Source organism: Dunckerocampus dactyliophorus, chromosome 16 (genome assembly GCF_027744805.1).
Source record: "Dunckerocampus dactyliophorus isolate RoL2022-P2 chromosome 16, RoL_Ddac_1.1, whole genome shotgun sequence".
NCBI lineage: Eukaryota > Metazoa > Chordata > Actinopteri > Syngnathiformes > Syngnathidae > Dunckerocampus > Dunckerocampus dactyliophorus.
Window position 1 is genome coordinate 11,056,736 of NC_072834.1, and position 16,632 is coordinate 11,073,367.

Genomic DNA, 16,632 nt, shown 5'->3' on the forward strand with positions numbered 1-16,632 from the left:
AAACTACGAAGGAAAACTGTTGTATGTTTTAAGGAAGCATGTGAACCTGCATATCACATAATATGAATGCTTCTAGGATTTCAAAGTAGCATCCAACAATGTGAAAGCAGTCATGAATCATATTTACACTGGCTTCTACATGGAATGCTAACATTGACATATTGTAATTAAAGATGAGGCAGGCCATTTACTGCATGTTTATTGACATGTTCGACGGCACCGAGCTTCAGTCATGTTTGCTTAAACAAGCCGAGCCAAATGATTAAATAGTAATTGATACATTTACTTGACTCAAAAGGGGCTTTGTTGCAAGTTCAAAACCGATTTGTATCATGCACCAGTCATGAAAAGTCAATATTGCAGTGACTACTCATTACTTACACTGACCATTTTGTAAGCTGCACATTTATATTTGACATCACCATTGAACAAAATGGAGTTTATGCTGAATATGTCATTATTGAGTCAGATGAAAGTTCATAGTAGTGGTTTTGTGGTCATGACTTCTGAGAATAAAATCAATTATGAGGAAGTGAAGTCTTTTGGTGTCCACACACTGAAGGACCAAGTGGAACATTCATGAGTGGGGGTGGTGTTCCAACAATTATTCATGTAGACAACTGTATGAAAATTAAGTGCAATGTGGGCTTAAAAAAATAAAGACCATCAATATGAATATTTGGCTCCTGTTTAGTCCCCATTCAAATGAGCAATCAGGGTGTCTGCTGGTTTCTGTTGCTGTTGAGGATGACATCAGTGCTGGGCTCTTCATCAGCTGTCATGATTCTGTCGTCCAGTGGACTTCCTGCAACAATACCGAGTCATTACAGGATATAACCATTGACGGACGACCTCCCTGATCACATTGCTGAGAGGAAGAGTGAGTCTCTCTCCTGAAGTATTACCATGAATACCTTGGCTGCTCATCTTTGCTCACCTATGCCTTGAGTCAGCTCCACGTTGTGACCAAGGAAAGATGATGTGCTGGAAGAGCTGTTGGACTGCGCCGAGGAGGGAAGAGACGTCACTCTGGTCACGGACGCCCTCTTTGCCATCTTCTGTGTTGCTGTGCGACTCCATTCTTGAACGCACGGGTGAGGTTAGCGATAAGGATTATCTCGTGTTTGCTCTGCAAGTTGTCACCATCCTGGAATTCCTTTTTTCATTTTGAAAAAGGTGCCAGGAGAAGGGCGATGTCAGACACTTACCGGAGTTCTCTGCCAGTCTCATTTTGCCACAACAGAGATAAGTCTGCCACTGTCTCCTCACCACGTCTTTCACCGCACAGTGGAACACAAATATAAAAAATCCTGTAACAAAGGAACAACCAAATATACAAGGAGTTTGTTGTCCTCTGTTTGCATGCGTACATGACTTGAATAGAGCTTTTGTATTGATACCTAACAATCCCACCTTGCAAGGAGTTGCATATGGCAAAGAGGTACATGAAGGGCAGGTTGACGGGCCCCCAGGCAAAGAATGCAAAGCCCCACGTGAGGCCAAGCAGGAATGTGATGCCCACCACACTGCGTACGTCCTGGCCTGCGGTGCGGTGCTGTGAGTTGTGCGGGTTCTGCCGTTTCATCCGGCACAGCTGGACCAGCACAACGAGAAACATGATGAAGTTGAAAAGGAAGACAATGCAGAAGTAGGCCACCACCGCCACATAGAAGGCGATGTCGTTTCTCAGCCAGCAGCTACGTGAGACAAATGCATTTCATTGGAAAGTGTTTGTACGCGATGTTGACAAATGTGTCATGCTCAAGACTCACAAGTCATCAGTTGTGCCGTCAGAAAACCTCCCATAGGACACCAGGCCATAGTTGTCCTTGTCCACAGCTATGACAATTATGACCACAATCATGGGCACACCCCAGCCCACAGCAGAAAACTTGAGCATGTAGCGAGACATGTAGGAGTTGAAGACCTTAACGATGGCCAGGTACATGTGCATCGCCTCCAGGCCCATCCAGGTGAAGGCCACCAGCAGGAAGTAGTGAAGGAACCAGGCGGTGGAGATGCAGAGGCCCATGGCATCTGGGTACAGAGCCAGCCAAGCGTCCACCAGGAAGACCAGGTTGAGTAGCAGGAGAGCCAGGCACAGCTGGATCAGGATTTTAGATGGGATGTCCTTGCGCAGTTTGCTGCAATGGTTTTACATGGTAAATGCATGTGTGCAGTACTGGAAGACTCGTGTGTGTGTTTTACCCATAGGCCAAGTATGTGAGGAGGGTCAAAGACAGGAAAATGGCAGAGACCCCACAGCCAATGTATGTGATGAAGGTCAGGATGGTGGCCTGGACTCGACTGGTTAGAGGCTGCCTGGCGAGGTCCTGTACGTGGAGGCAACAAGTACTGTACTCAGCCACAACATTAGGTACACTTGGACAATACAATGAGATTCAGAGCAGGAGCTGTATCACAAATTCTGCTTTACAATTTCATTATTACATTTAACCACAAGAGGGCACTAACTTAAATGTTTTTACCAGACATTAACAAATAAAAATGACATTTAAATGGTAACATTAATTATAAAAAATAATGTATTTATGTATTATTTATTGATCCAATTTAATTATAAATAAATATTAGTATTAACACATTAAAAATATCAATTCTAACAACTACACTGGCACCTGTCTGACGGTGTCAGCATTACGATCTTATAGTACTAAACCTTACCAGCAGGATAGCAAAGCTGGTGAGATGGTTGCAGCCACAGACGGTCACATTGTCTGTGCTGTTTTGGACACGACAGCCGTTTGTGTTCCAACCACCGCTTCTGTCTGCCAAGGGAGAACAAGCTTTGTTGCTTGTCATATCACTCGAGACATTTTTGATCAACACTTACCATTTAATGCAAAGTCCCAGAAGACACATGAAGCCACAAAATTCGCCTGTAGTTTTTTTGAGAGGGAAACAAAAACAGCTGGCGTGAACTTCGCTTTGGTGCTAAAAGTGACTGCTTTATGAGAGTAATAGAACCACAGCTTGTTAGGGACCGCATGTGGTTCATTTTGCAGCAGATTTATATGGTTTGGATTTGCGCCACTGCTACACAAAGCAGAAATACTCTATAGTGATGGAAGTTTCGAGCGAGTCGAGCCAAAATAACCGACTCTCTAAAAAGAGCCGACTCCCAAGTGGCGCCTCAGATTTTTTTGTCGTCTTAAATTAATGTATTACCAAATTATGTGTATTGTTTAAAATTAATTACTAATGTAAAAAATATCGTTGTTTGATATCAAATTTTTATTATTTAAATGGATTTATTTAAACTCCAATGAGCAGCTACAAAACTATATTAAAGTGTTATATTATAAATCAAATACAAAAAGCAAGACCCATCTCAATAGACAAATTAAGTAAAGATAGGTCAAATCTCTTCATGTAAATTTCTCATGAAGGAATCGTCTCTAAGAGCACCAGAGTGGGCGTTTAACCCCGCCCCTCCCTCTGCTCAGTGTGGACACAGACGCCGCCACACCATCCATCCATCCATTTTCTATACCGCTTCATCCTCATTAGGGTCGCGGGGGCAAGCTGGAGCCTATCCCAGCTGACTTCGGGCGACAGGCGGGGTACACCCTGGACTGGTCGCCAGCCAATCACAGGGCACATATGGACAAACAACCATTCACACTCACAGTCATACCTATGGACAATTTAGAGTCGCCAATTAACCTAACATGCATGTTTTTGGGAATGTGGGAGGAAGCCGGAGTGCCCGGAGAAAACCCACGCACACACGGGGAGAACATGCAAACTCCACACAGAAATGCCCAGGGGAGAATCGAATCCAGGTCTTCCCGATCTCCAGGCTGTTCCTGTATTGGCCAACGTGCTAACCATTAGACCACCGTGCGGCCCACGCCGCCACACATCTTGAAAAAAAGACGAGGAAAGAACTACTTGTAATAGGCTCCCAACAACACGAGGCGGCTCCTGCTGTTCATTTCAAAGAGAGCTCTTAGAGCCGATTCGTTCGCGACCGACACATGACTAATACTGCAGCAAACACACTCACGGGAATTGGCTCAGTGTTCTTCAGGCGAATCACAACATCATCGCGGAGGCCTGTTACTGTCATGTTTGCAACACTCGCGCCCAGGATGCCGCTGATGAGTCTCCGTGTTCCTAAAGATCTGTCCTGCATGAACATTGGCCAACTTTAAATATTATAGAAAGTAAATCAGTATGAATTTAGTTAATTTCTATTCTATTTATATATAACATTGAAATAAACTGCTGAAAACATTTTAGTTACAATTTTGCACAAGATTGAGTATTCATCATGAAATTACTACTAAAATGTTTCTCAAAGGGGATTTTAAATAAAAACATAGCGCTAGACCTGAAATACAGTGCTTTTCTGGTAGAAGCTGAAGTGGACTCTGGAGGCCAGCTGCTGCTCCTCCGAGGTGAGATTTTGGGTTAAAGAGGGGGGCAGTGTGACGGAGCCCTGAGGGATGGATGCGGAGGAGTTCTTCACGTTCCTCCTGAGCCTGGAATCCCCACGAACCTGAAACACACAAATGCAACACACACATAAACGTAGCATACATTTCGTGACGAACTGGGAGCCATGTTTCCTAGTAGAACAACACCTTCCACATTGTTGTGCAGCAAGCATCCAATTTACAGTGAGTCAGTACATGTTTCTCTCACAGAGAACTCACAAGGCATGTGGTGACCTTATGAACGGCAGACATCATCTGCATCACAAACACATGCTTTGCGCTCCAATGGTGTCTCATGAAGGAGTCATCCGCCCAGTTAGGTACCAGGTACCAATGCGCTGACAATTTGCTCAAACGACAAGCAAATTTAATAAACTCGCCGTAGTTTTAAAACGAGACAGGAGTCCAATAGCGAGAAAGTCGTGACCAGGCTGCGGTGTCATACCTGTACATCGCTGGGGTCTAAGATGGAGAAGAAGACTTCCTGAAAGTTGCTCCCATCTACTGCTTTGGCAGACAGAGCCAAAGCAGGTGCCAGGAGAGTCTGGTTTTCACCTTCAAAGACCACCTTGAAGCCCACCGTTTCAACAATCCTAATAATTCTGGCAGGAAAAAAAACAAACAAAAAAATCAGTGAAGAAAAAATGCAAGGCAACATGAATCATATTGAGAAGAGAGCCCTCTTGCAATGGCTCATTGCTCAGTGTATTGAATGTAGTTGTTTATGTGAGTATAGTAGAACATATGGAAGTAACCTGTTGGACGATTGGGCCACTGTCTCAGGGGAGGCGCCCAGCAGGTTACTAACGATGTGGATGGATATGTTGGCCAGAGCCAGGCTCACGTTGGGACCCGACAACAGATCCTCCAGCTGAGACACCAGCTGGTTCACCTGACTGGCGTTGAGTCTGGACACATCAGAGCTCAGCTCAAGGAGAGCACTAGCTTGGCTCTCAGTGTCGTTAGTGGATGTGCTGTTCGATGCCGTTGTTGTGTCCACTGGGGGTGAAGGTGTGTTGGTGGAGGTTGTGTTCGGTTGTGTGGTTGTCACATTTGAACTGGCTGTGCTTGACACTGCCGGAACGCATTGCTCCTTCAGCTCCACCACCACGTTATTCCCTGCTTGACTGTAGTACAAATAGGTTTCGGTTTCACAAGAACATCTGGTGTGTCAGATAAACTATGATGAGGTGTTACACACCACGTTTGAGTGACGAGGAAAGGGGAAGAGCCCCCCTCCTCCTCTGCCGTGCAAAAGTCTGCATGCTGGAGGTCAGTGTTCATCCATGTCAACCGGGAGTCCAGTAGGTTCTCACTGGCATTTGAATGTCCACAAATCGCTGCAGGAGATAACATAAAAAGGCAGAGTAATATGGAGACAACATTACCCTGGTCTTGCAACAACAGTACAACCTTTTAAGTCAAATCCCTCTGAAGTCATACAATTCAGAATCAACCAAGATTTGGGGGGGGACATAATGGGTTCCAACTGCCAGCATGTATGATGTCATTAGGACCTCAGCTCAGCAAGCAGTGTTGCTTTTTATCAAACTACTACACAAGGAGTAGTACAGTAAGAAGATAAGAACAGGAGCAAACGCAACGGAACCCCGCCTCTCGCCCGAAGTCAGCTGGGATAGGCTCCAGCATACCCGCGACCGTAGTGAGGATAAGTGGCATAGAAGATGGATGGCGAACACATCGGAAGTCCTGTGACTCTCACTATACATGTCACTTGTTATCAAAGTTAAGATTCAGTGTTTTGTTGTTTTGATATACACTCCTGGTTCAAATTTTAAGACGGAGATTCTAAGTAGAGCTTCAACATGTCAAAAGAAGAGAAATAGGAGTGAGACAAATTATTTTTGGAGCAATTCATTGCAAACAATTAAAGTTTAGCATTAAAGTTGTTCATTAGCTGGTCAAAAGTTTAAGACCACAGCCTTTAAAGGGCACACGTTTCGGCAAAAATGTGGATTCAGTGTCAATTTTCTGTCAGGTGTTCACTCTGTCATGATCTCTTGATGGCAAAGGCAAAAGGCTTTCTCTCTTTGGAAGCAGTTGGATTGTTGAGCTGCATAAGTAAGGCCTCGGACAGTAAGTTTACAAAAATGGACATCAATTCCAGACAGTGGATACCCTTTGTGAAGCCATCTTCACCAGCTAGAGCAGGGTGTTGGCAACCTTTACCCATTTTGCCTCCTCTTCCAGTAAAAAAAAAAAAAAAATGTTGGGAGCCGTAAAACATCACACTGCTTATAAACTTACTAAAATTGTAATCTTTTTAAAACGTTACCTCGTTATAAAACATATTGCAATGCTCTCGTTAATTAGATTGTTTTATTTTACTGCGCAGTAACTTCTGCTCAACTCAAAACTCCCTCACCTACCTCCTCCCTCCCCATCCCTTGCTCATCCAATCAGCAGTCAAAAGGGAGTCTACAGTAGATGCCTTCACGTGCTTGCGGTGAGTCGGATATGTCACAGTAATTTAGAAAATTTCCCCTACTTTGGTGTTAAAAAAAATCACCGCGCTCGGCGAAGGGAGCCGCAACAAGGAGGCCGAAAAGCTGCGTCCGACCCCCGACCCAGACTAGCCTCCTGGAAACACTCGGGATCGGGAAGATCGGGAAGAATCTTCGCTTGGGCATCTCTGTGTGGAGTTTGTATGTTCTCCCCGTGCGTGGGTTTTCTCCGGGTTTCCTCCCACATTCCAAAAACATGCATGTTAGGTTAATTGGCGACTCTAAATTGTCCATAGGTATGAATGTGAGTGGGAATGGTTGTTTGTCTATATGTGCCCTGCGATTGGCTGGCGACCAGTCCAGGGTGTACCCCGCCTCTCGCCCGAAGTCAGCTGGGATAGGCTCCAGCATACCCCCACGACCCTAATGAGGACAAGCGGCATAGAAAATGGATGGATGGATGGATGAACACAGCTGCTCATTTCTGAGTCCTTTTCTGAACAATTTATTTCTGTTTTAAGGGGGGGTCGGGGCTTTTTTGAGCTATGGTCTTCAAGTTTTGATTAGCCGATGAGCAGCGTATTTCACTTTAATGGACGTTTGTAATAAATTGCTAAAATAAATTGTTAAAATGGTATTTATAGCAGTAAGTACACTTTTATGAAGGCGACCGTTTGAAAAGACAAATTGTTTTTTGTTTTAAATGAATTAATTTTCAGGAAAAAAAATAAGAACATTTCAGCCTCACGACTGTGTTTCCTCTTATAGAGAAGCCAAAGTGAGTTTCACTGCATACCTGCCCTGGTTGTTCGGCCATCAAATGTAATATTCTCCTGAGACTGAAACACAGCCGTTATGGCTGCGGACACGTTACAGATGGGAACTTCATGAGCCAAGTGTAAAATCACTCTGCAAATGTGAGGGCTAGGAGGATCAAAGATTTAACGTCAACACTCTTTTTTTTTCTTGGTGATAGTGACTGATCATTTCATTGGACTCACTCTGCTGCAGCCTGTCCACAGTCCACAATGGCATCCTGAGCGGAAATGTAAAAAGTAGTCATTGTAAGATTTGATGCAATATGATATATGGCTGCTTACCTTGTATTCAGAAGCAACGGTGGACAAAGGGCAGGACACACTATGAAGAAAAAGTCCTAAAATTAGAGACAAAGTAACCAAAACGTACCAATACAGTAGATTTGGACAAAAGGATTTACTTTGCTGTTGGAGAGCAGCTCTGGTTTAACTGGGAAATCTGGAAACAGAAGTTAATCGTCTGATTAACTTAACTCTGATTAACTCTGATGAACAAATTCCAAAAAAGTGTGCATACAAAGTACGCATGGCATGCGATCTTACCAGTGACAGAGGGTAGGAGAGGTTCATCTTAGGGTCTTTCAGTGATATTTCAAAAGTGTAATATGCATCTAAAAGTAAAACAAATACAAGTAGTAGTGAGTTGTGAGATAAGAACATACAGTATATACAGTATACTGTACACTGTACTTACCAGCCCCATTGCAGTAAGACAAGCAGCTGCAGTGTTTATTCATATCTGTAAAGGTGACAGAGTGTTTATAAGTTGTATGTGGAGGCAATGATAACACTCTCAAGGTAATTGTCTTCACGAGTAACCGTTCAGGTATCTGTGCTTTTTGGGTGCCAATTTACTTTATTCTGCCAATATTGAGTCTACAATAATATTTGCACTTGCCAGAAGCACGTCAATTGACATGTGAACAATTTTTAAAATAGCGCCAAGGTTAAAATAATGCAAAATTGACTATGGGAGAAGTATTTGCACTCACCTGAACCACACGGTGGCGCCCTAAACTCTGAATCTTGACTGAAATGACATTCACAAAATTTCAGTTTCAACATTTCAAACAATTCGTGTTTGGAACATACAGTGCCTGACGATAATCTTGTCACTTATCCAAGCTGAAGGAAGAATAAATAATCATTTCACTTTTAGTTGCTCGTTTGGGATCAGAAATAGCTTTTATGAACGGCAAAAGCCTCTAGATTATGCTGATTATAGCAAAATAAAGTCTTGTATCGTCTTGTATCATTTTAATTAGGGCAGAAAAGTCAGATTGTACTTGGACAAAAGTCTCGCATACCGAAGTAATGTACGGTACAAATGATATTTTCCTTTGAAAACACAATTTGCTACAAAAACATGAGAAGATAAAGTCAGGGTGCCTTGGGGGTGCCTTGGTAAGAAGAATTCATATTGTGTATGACTTCAACAACCTTGGAGGACTCCATCCATACGTCTCAGCAGTGACTCCAATAACTAATTGACCAAATCATCTGGAATGGCGAAGAAAGCAGTCTTGCATAGTAATCTGAATTCTTTGGTTTCATCTTCCAAGCCTCCTCTTTTAACTAACCCCAAACATGCTCAACTATGTTCATGTCTGGTATCTGGGCTGCCCAATCCTGGAGCATCTTGACCTTCTTCACTATCAGGAACTTTGATGTGGTGACTGAAGTATGAGAAGGAGTGCCATCCTGCTGAACAATTTGCCTTCTCTTGTGATTCGGAAGGTAATGGGCAACATGTATTTTTGAAACTTAGGGCTGTTGATGTCACCATCCACTCCGCAGATCTCTTGCTCACGTCCATACTGGATGTAACTGCAAGCCATGATATTCCTCCACCAAACTTGACTGCTCTCTGGATGAATCTTTGGCTCATGCGGGTTCCAACAGGTCTTTTGCAGTATTTGTGGTGATTGAGATGCAGTTTACGGAATGATTCATCAGCAAAATCAACCTTCTGCCACTTTTCTACTGTCCATCCTTCCTGCAAGTTGTGGGCCTTTGCAAATGCAACGCCATTGTTTAGTTCTCTCTAAATTCTTGTTGGCCATTACCTTCCAAATCACGAGAGAGGGCAAATTGTTCAGCAGGATGGCGCTCCTTCTCACACTTCAGTCTCCACACCAAAGTTCCTGATATTGAACAAGGTCAAGATGCTCCAGGATTGGCCAGCCCAGTCAACAGCCATGAACATAATTGCGCATGTTTGGGGTTAGATGGAGGAGGCTTGGAAGATGAAACCAAAGAATTTTGATGACGTCTGAGAGTCGTGCAAGACCGCTTTCTTCGCCATTCCAAATGATTTTATTCGTAATTGGAGTCATTACTGAGACATATAGGTGGAGTCCACCAAGCTCATGGGCACCCTGATTTTGCATTCAGATGTTTTTGTAGCATGTTTGTGTTTTCGAAGGAAAATATGATTTCTACCGTACATTACTTTGGTATGCGACAAGCACAATCTGACCTTTTTGTCCCAATTAGATGATACAACTCAGTAGATAAGCATAATGAAGACCTAAAAGTGAAGTTATCATGTATTTTTCCAATGACCTTGATAAGCGACAAGACTTGTGTCAGGCACTGCACATGAACAGCTTTACCATGTTGAATTGGTTGAATTATAAATACAGATGTGTTCCTCCAGATGATCACCGCTGCAGGTGTCCCTCAAAGGAGCTAGTCATGATGGAAAAGAGGGTTGAACGTTAAGTGGGGAGGGGAGAAGCCTCAGCTGTGCCATTTTATATGAACAATCCATAGCACTCACTCAAACGATTTGCTCTCTTTCCCTCCACGTGAATATCAGATGAATTTTTATTAGCTTTGCAGAGCATTTGGAGGACGCAACATGGCAGCACACTCTCCTTCAATGCCAGCATCACCAAGCAGTTGGTCCTTCTGAAAAGTTAGGGTGAGGGTAAGGGAATATCTGGGAACACCCACACGATCTTATATTAATACTCATGATGTGACTGGCAACATGGGACCTTGGATGTAAACTTGTAAAACGATGCATAGCCTTAAAAATACATTGGTTCAATAAAAAGCTAGATTAACTTTAGCTGCAGCTCTGTCACACCGACCTTATTTGAGTCTTCTTGGCACAGGAGACTTCAACTCCCTGTTAGGAAAAACAAGGTGAGTGTTATAAATGAGTGTACACGCACGTGATACTTACATTGATACTTACATACCTGGAATAAGTCACTTGACTTGCTAAAATAAAATACATATATATAGAATTAGTTTAACTGCTAGGAAAGAAAAATAAAAATATCCACTTAAGCAGTGTACGGTCACATGACAGCGGTAATAAAAAAAAAAAGAAGTACATTTTACCTGCTCTGTGCAACGTCTCGAATAAAACGTGCCTTGTTTGACGGGCTGGTATTTAATATTTCTGCCTTTTCATCTCCATTGTTGGCTGTGATGGGGCTGGTGTCAACGCTCGTGCCAGCGTCAGCGTCTTCTGTTGCAGCTCTGCTTGTTGCTGCTGTGTTTTGTAATGAGGTTGCAGCAGCAGTACTGTTGTTTTGTAATGAGGTTATAGCCGCAGTAGTGTTGTTCTGTATGGTGGTTGTAGCAGCAGTAGTGTTGTTTTGTAATGAGGTTATAGCCGCAGTAGTGTTGTTCTGTATGGTGGTTGTAGCAGCAGTAGTGTTATTTTGTAATGAGGTTATAGCTGCAGTAGTGATGTTGTTTTGTATGGTGGCGGTAACAGCAGTAGTGTTCTGTACTGCGGTTGGGGGTATTGTTGTATTGCTTTGTATTGTAGTTGCAGTAGTGTTGTTTTGTATTGTGGTTATAGATGCAGTCATGTTTTGTGTCACAGTGGTGTTGTTGCTCTGCACTGTTGTTTCTGCAGTAGTAGTGTTCCTGCTCCGCAGTGTGGTTGTAAAGTTGCCTTGGGTCACATTTGTTGTTGGTGAAGTTGTGCTGTGGTTTTGTGACAAAGTTGTTGTCTCATTTGCAGGCGTAGCTGGCAACGTAGTGGGTGCAGCAGTTGAGTTGTGTCCTTCGTTTGGAGAAACGCAACTCTCCCGCTTGGTTTGGAACACCTGTCGGAGCTGAGGAATGCAATAACAAATCATTTTAAAAAAGAATAACATTCAAATCATACATTTGGTTTCTTAGCAGATAATAACACATGCTCAGATTGCAAACACACCCAGGAAGTGATTTCCGATTCATTCTTCGTGGGCCCGGTCACATCAACAGTGATGTCAATGAAGTAGTATAGTGCGCTTTTCACAGAGGGTGGTGTCGTGGCAGTGTGATTACAGGAAGCAAGACCTGACGAGGAAAGTGAAACAGTTATCATTTATCACGTGGAATACCTTAAAGACAAAACAGGATGTGAAGTATAGTCATTGTGAGTACAGAGAGATGGACTTCCTGGGGGAGTCCCGTGCAATGAAAAAGAATTCCCGTGATATTACCGTCGTGCTTGTATGACAATGATTTTTCACACTTTTTTTTTTTGAAAATTAGACTCAGTATTGAGCCTAAAAATGGGCTTACTCACAAAGTTTAGCATTCAAGTACATTCTCTTACACTAACATTTTTGAGGTGTGAGGTGAATAGCATTCCTCCGATTCGTCACATTCTCCATCTCTGTTGGCAAAGCCTTGTGGACTTTATGTGTTATTACTGCACACACGACATTCCGACTGGAACAACAGGTTTCCTATATATTCAAGAAGAATATTTGAATGATTGTAAACATGACAAGTGATGGATGACATGTCAGCTAAGGCATGTTGCTCATCGTTTAAAAATAGAACTGAGTTCAGTCAAAAATAATAGGAAGGATTTAGGGGAATAGAAACAAAGCAGGGTTCAATGAGGGGGAAAGTATTTTTTTTAATGGGGAAAAAGTTTAAATATTAAAACTTTATTGTCCTATAATTAGATAATTCTTCTAAGAATATTACACATTTTTATTGTGTCATTACTTTTTTCGATTGCAACTCCTCATAATTCCCCTTTTTTTAAAAAATATTTTAGTATGCAATTTTACCTGTGAGTAGAACAAGCAGAGGAAGGGTCTTTGCCCAGTGTGAGCTTCGCTTTTTCACTCTGGAACACAACAAATAAAGCATTTAAAAACATTTAAGGATATGAGACAGCAAATATTGTTTATATGCAGCATCGCAGTTTGTACATAAACTACATATGCTGCACATTAAATTAGAAAAGGGTTTAAAAAAGTCATTAAAGTAACAATAGTTCTTTTGTTTTAAATCACATCCATATAATGTACTAGGCAAGTCCTCCATCATTGTCTCTAAATGCTCACGACGACGAGCTGATGCATCCTTTCATGCTTGATGAGTTACAACTCAAGTAAAGCATATTCACAAACAAAAAATATCTAAGCATGAGTGTGTTTCATTGTTATTGCGATTTAAACGATGTTACCTGACAAGGAAGGTGAATACGTTTGTGCACGAAGATCCTCTTGAAGATGATTTTATCCACATTTCACTAATGTCATAGCTCTGGGCCACCTTCAAAGGTAGGAAACCAATAATCAAACCAATCAATCAATAAGTCTAGGCTACATGACCGTGTTCATGCCTCGTCAAGCAGCACAATAGTTATCCGGTTCACATCAAATCAAGGTGGCTGACGTGTGACACGCCCCCTCGACACATCAACAGAACACGACCCGACAAACACGGCAGCTCACTGATTTTTTTTTTTTTTTTTTTTTTTTTTTTTACACCTGATCAAGGAAACACAAGTTGATATGACTTTAGATTGTCATATGATGAAAAAGGGACTTCTTTCCCCTGTTGGTATCTTTTTCTATTATATTTGGCTGCAAAGCAGTTTCAGGGTGTGTCCTTACTAAGTAGTCCTACCAGTATTTATAATGGAAGACATGACACGTGCTTGTTTCCATGGTCACAATACAGCGGTGAGCTGCCACGGAAATATTCGTCACAAGAAGTCGTGCGTCAGACATTGTACTTTATTTACAAAGCACATTTCCACTCAGTGTGCTTATTTGTCAATAAATACAGGTGTCATGTTTGAATAGAACACTTAAGAGTACAAAGAGGTGAAGGAAATACTGTATTCTTTGGTGAACTACTCAACATCAGCTGGTGAGCTAGTTTACAAGCTACCTGTTGGAGACCCTGTGATAGCCTCACTGTCTTAAAGCTGGACACACTACATGTTTATGCTGAACAACTTAAGACACACAACTAGTGTTTTGAAGACAAGCCATAAGTATTAAAATGATAACAAGAGAGCAAGACTGTTAAGTGACACTTAAAAAAGTAAGCTAGCATGTACCCCCTGAACGCGATAGCCACTTGCAGCTCGCCCATGGGACAAAAACAAGCTAGCTAGCTGCCACCAGAGAGACACTGAGAGCCAGGCAAAATGTGTAAACAAAGATGCCAGAAAGTCGAATAAGATTGAAATGTGAGCAATCACACACGCTGGCAAGCTGTTGTCAATTTACTCCACATTTTACAACCTATGTTTCATTCTCACTATAAGGAACAAAGTGAACATCAACACAAGACGGGTCGCATACTTTTATCTGGTCACACATATGCAGACAGGCGATTCCGGTGCATGCTTATCAAAATAAATACATACATTGATTTTCATGACTATTTACATTGTAGATTCTCACTGAAGGCATCAAAACTATGAATGAACACATGTAGAACAAAAAAGTGTGAAATAACTCTAAATATGTCTTATATTTTAGATTCCTCAAAGTAGCCACCCTTTGCGTTTTTGATAGTATTGGTGTTCCCTCAGTGAGCTTCATGAGGTAGTCACCTGAAATGGTTTTCACTTCACAGGTGTGCCTTGTCAGGGTTACTCAGTGGAATTTCAAATCAATAATAATAAATGCGTCTTTTTTGGGATATGGGACTGCATAGTATAAAAGTAGAGTTTGACGAAATATTACTGTACTCTTTCTATTACTTTTGGGAATATTTTTCTCCAGTTCCAAACAAATCTTTCCTGTTGTCCTATAACACATTCCACTGTACTAATTCTATTGTACTACAGTCAAACCGTGATTTTCATACGCCCCAGGTTTTGTATGATTTAGTTTTTGTTAAAATTTTCGCCAAAGTTTTGCCTCGGCTTGTGTAGACTGGGAACTCAACGGGCCTGGGAACTCCTTGGGATCCCACGGGAGGAGCTGGACAAAGTGGCTGGCGAGAGGGAAGTCTGGGCTTCCCTGCCCCTGCGACCCGACCTCGGATAAGCGGTTGAAGATGCATGGATGGATAAATGGTACGTGAAACGGAAAGTGGGTAGGATTAAAAAGTTTTGCTTCTTCCTACTCATTTTGGGACATTCAAATGAAACCTGTATGCATGCTCAAAATAAAATTACACCAGTACCATTTCTGCGATGCACTTTGGTCACCCCTGGCCAAAAGAAAGAAACATCTCTGGTCTTACGCTTTTGTCAAAAACATTAAGCATTAGTTTGTGGTGTACTTCCATGATTTGTCCTACAGAGGAAGCTGTTGCTTGCTAGTTTCCAACCACTGAAGCATTTATAATAAATAAATAATACAGAAAGGCACACTAAAATTCAACAAACAGTACTAGAAACAAAACAAAGCAAAGCAGCAAAGTATAGACACAAAGTAAAGACACAACTTGCTGCAGTTCAGAATTAATTTGCTAATTTGACTGATCGACTGATTGTATGTTCCACAAATGTACATTACATCTGCTGATGCAAGGATCAAATAAGCTTCCAAAGGTGAACAAATGTTTGTAGTATTTTTTTGATCTTATAAATGTATACATACTATGTAATAAATAGTAAATCAAAGCTCCAAAGTATTGTCCACCACAGCTATCGCATGTACTGTACTGTATACTGTATATATTTTTAATTACATTTCACATCTTCACTCGTGTGAAATTTGCTTCAATATGCATATTTTTTGACTGAAAATAGGCTGTATTCAATCACGAAACAGCACGAGTTATTAGTTAAGATATTTTGGAAATACCGTGACAAAGGAAAGCTGCAAAATTCGGGCTGCGAAGTGGCGAGGGACTAGATATTGGTAAATGCTAAAGGTGCCGTGGCCTTCAGAGGGCGCCAAAAAACGGGAAAAGAAATTCGCCTTTACTATAATTATATTCAAACTAGTCATTAGTATTAAATCGTATTGCATAGTGTAAATATAGCTTAGATGTAGAGTTATGTGCGCAAGCTGTGTGGTTAATGAAATTGTTTGATGTTGATTGTTGTATTTATAATGTCTTACTGTTGTTATTATTTATTGCCTTGTTTACAGAACTTTTATTTTGTGGGTATTTTTGTTCTATTTCAGATTTTCTATGTATTTATTTGTAATTTTTTAAGCATGTAAATAGGCTGACACGTTATCTCAGTGGTCCACAACCTTTTTGGACCCATGGCCCGGCTCGTGTTCCCACAAATCTCCGCGGAACGGGGAGTGGTGGTGGTGGTCGTATAGTGATGTAATTTATCTCATTTAGTACGTATTGTGTAAAACTAAGACAGGAACAACATCAAATTTAAAGCACAAAGTGAATACAGACCAACCATCTACCACTATAAGCTTCGAGTTTGTTTTTCAGAGAGAAGATTATAGCGCCGCTGCTTGATGTGTGTGCTAACAGGCAGTGTGCTAGCATGAATTAACTTGAAGCTGTGCACACAACAAATATACACATTAGCACTCAATAACGTCAACAAACTTTACCTTTATGCATTCCCACAGAGTATCAGCATTTGGGAGCAAATATGAAGTGAAAAAAACTCATAAAAATACAGTATAGTTGACAATCTGTGCAGTGTGGGAGAAGGCTAGCGCACGTACAATGGTGCGTTCAAGGGCT

General features: G+C 41.7%; 1 protein-coding gene across 3 annotated transcripts; it reads right to left on the reverse strand.

The window, feature by feature from the left end:
- Positions 1-28: 28 nt before the first annotated feature.
- LOC129169002 (adhesion G-protein coupled receptor G2-like) lies at positions 29-16,632 on the reverse strand. Of its 3 annotated transcripts, XM_054754919.1 has the most exons (29): positions 16,497-16,632; positions 13,184-13,272; positions 12,783-12,841; positions 11,930-12,054; positions 11,101-11,828; positions 10,956-10,977; positions 10,845-10,882; positions 10,529-10,659; positions 10,362-10,437; positions 8,739-8,776; positions 8,441-8,485; positions 8,290-8,357; positions 8,148-8,185; positions 8,029-8,068; positions 7,930-7,964; positions 7,725-7,852; positions 5,665-5,803; positions 5,219-5,590; positions 4,909-5,065; positions 4,358-4,525; positions 4,031-4,153; positions 2,855-2,900; positions 2,686-2,789; positions 2,209-2,333; positions 1,773-2,144; positions 1,414-1,697; positions 1,209-1,310; positions 938-1,081; positions 29-805 (listed from the first exon to the last, which is right to left on the reverse strand). In XM_054754919.1, the coding sequence occupies exons 2-29, from the start codon at positions 13,243-13,245 to the stop codon at positions 714-716; spliced, it is 3,861 nt and encodes a 1,286-aa protein (XP_054610894.1). In that variant the 5' UTR covers positions 13,246-13,272; positions 16,497-16,632; the 3' UTR covers positions 29-713. The 3 variants fall into 3 exon arrangements, 2 of the variants coding, with proteins under 2 accessions (XP_054610894.1, XP_054610895.1); XR_008566366.1 differs by lacking the exons at positions 29-805; positions 16,497-16,632 and having other exon boundaries at positions 1,209-1,333; positions 13,184-13,912; XM_054754920.1 differs by lacking the exons at positions 11,930-12,054; positions 12,783-12,841; positions 13,184-13,272; positions 16,497-16,632 and having other exon boundaries at positions 10,956-11,015; positions 11,101-11,200.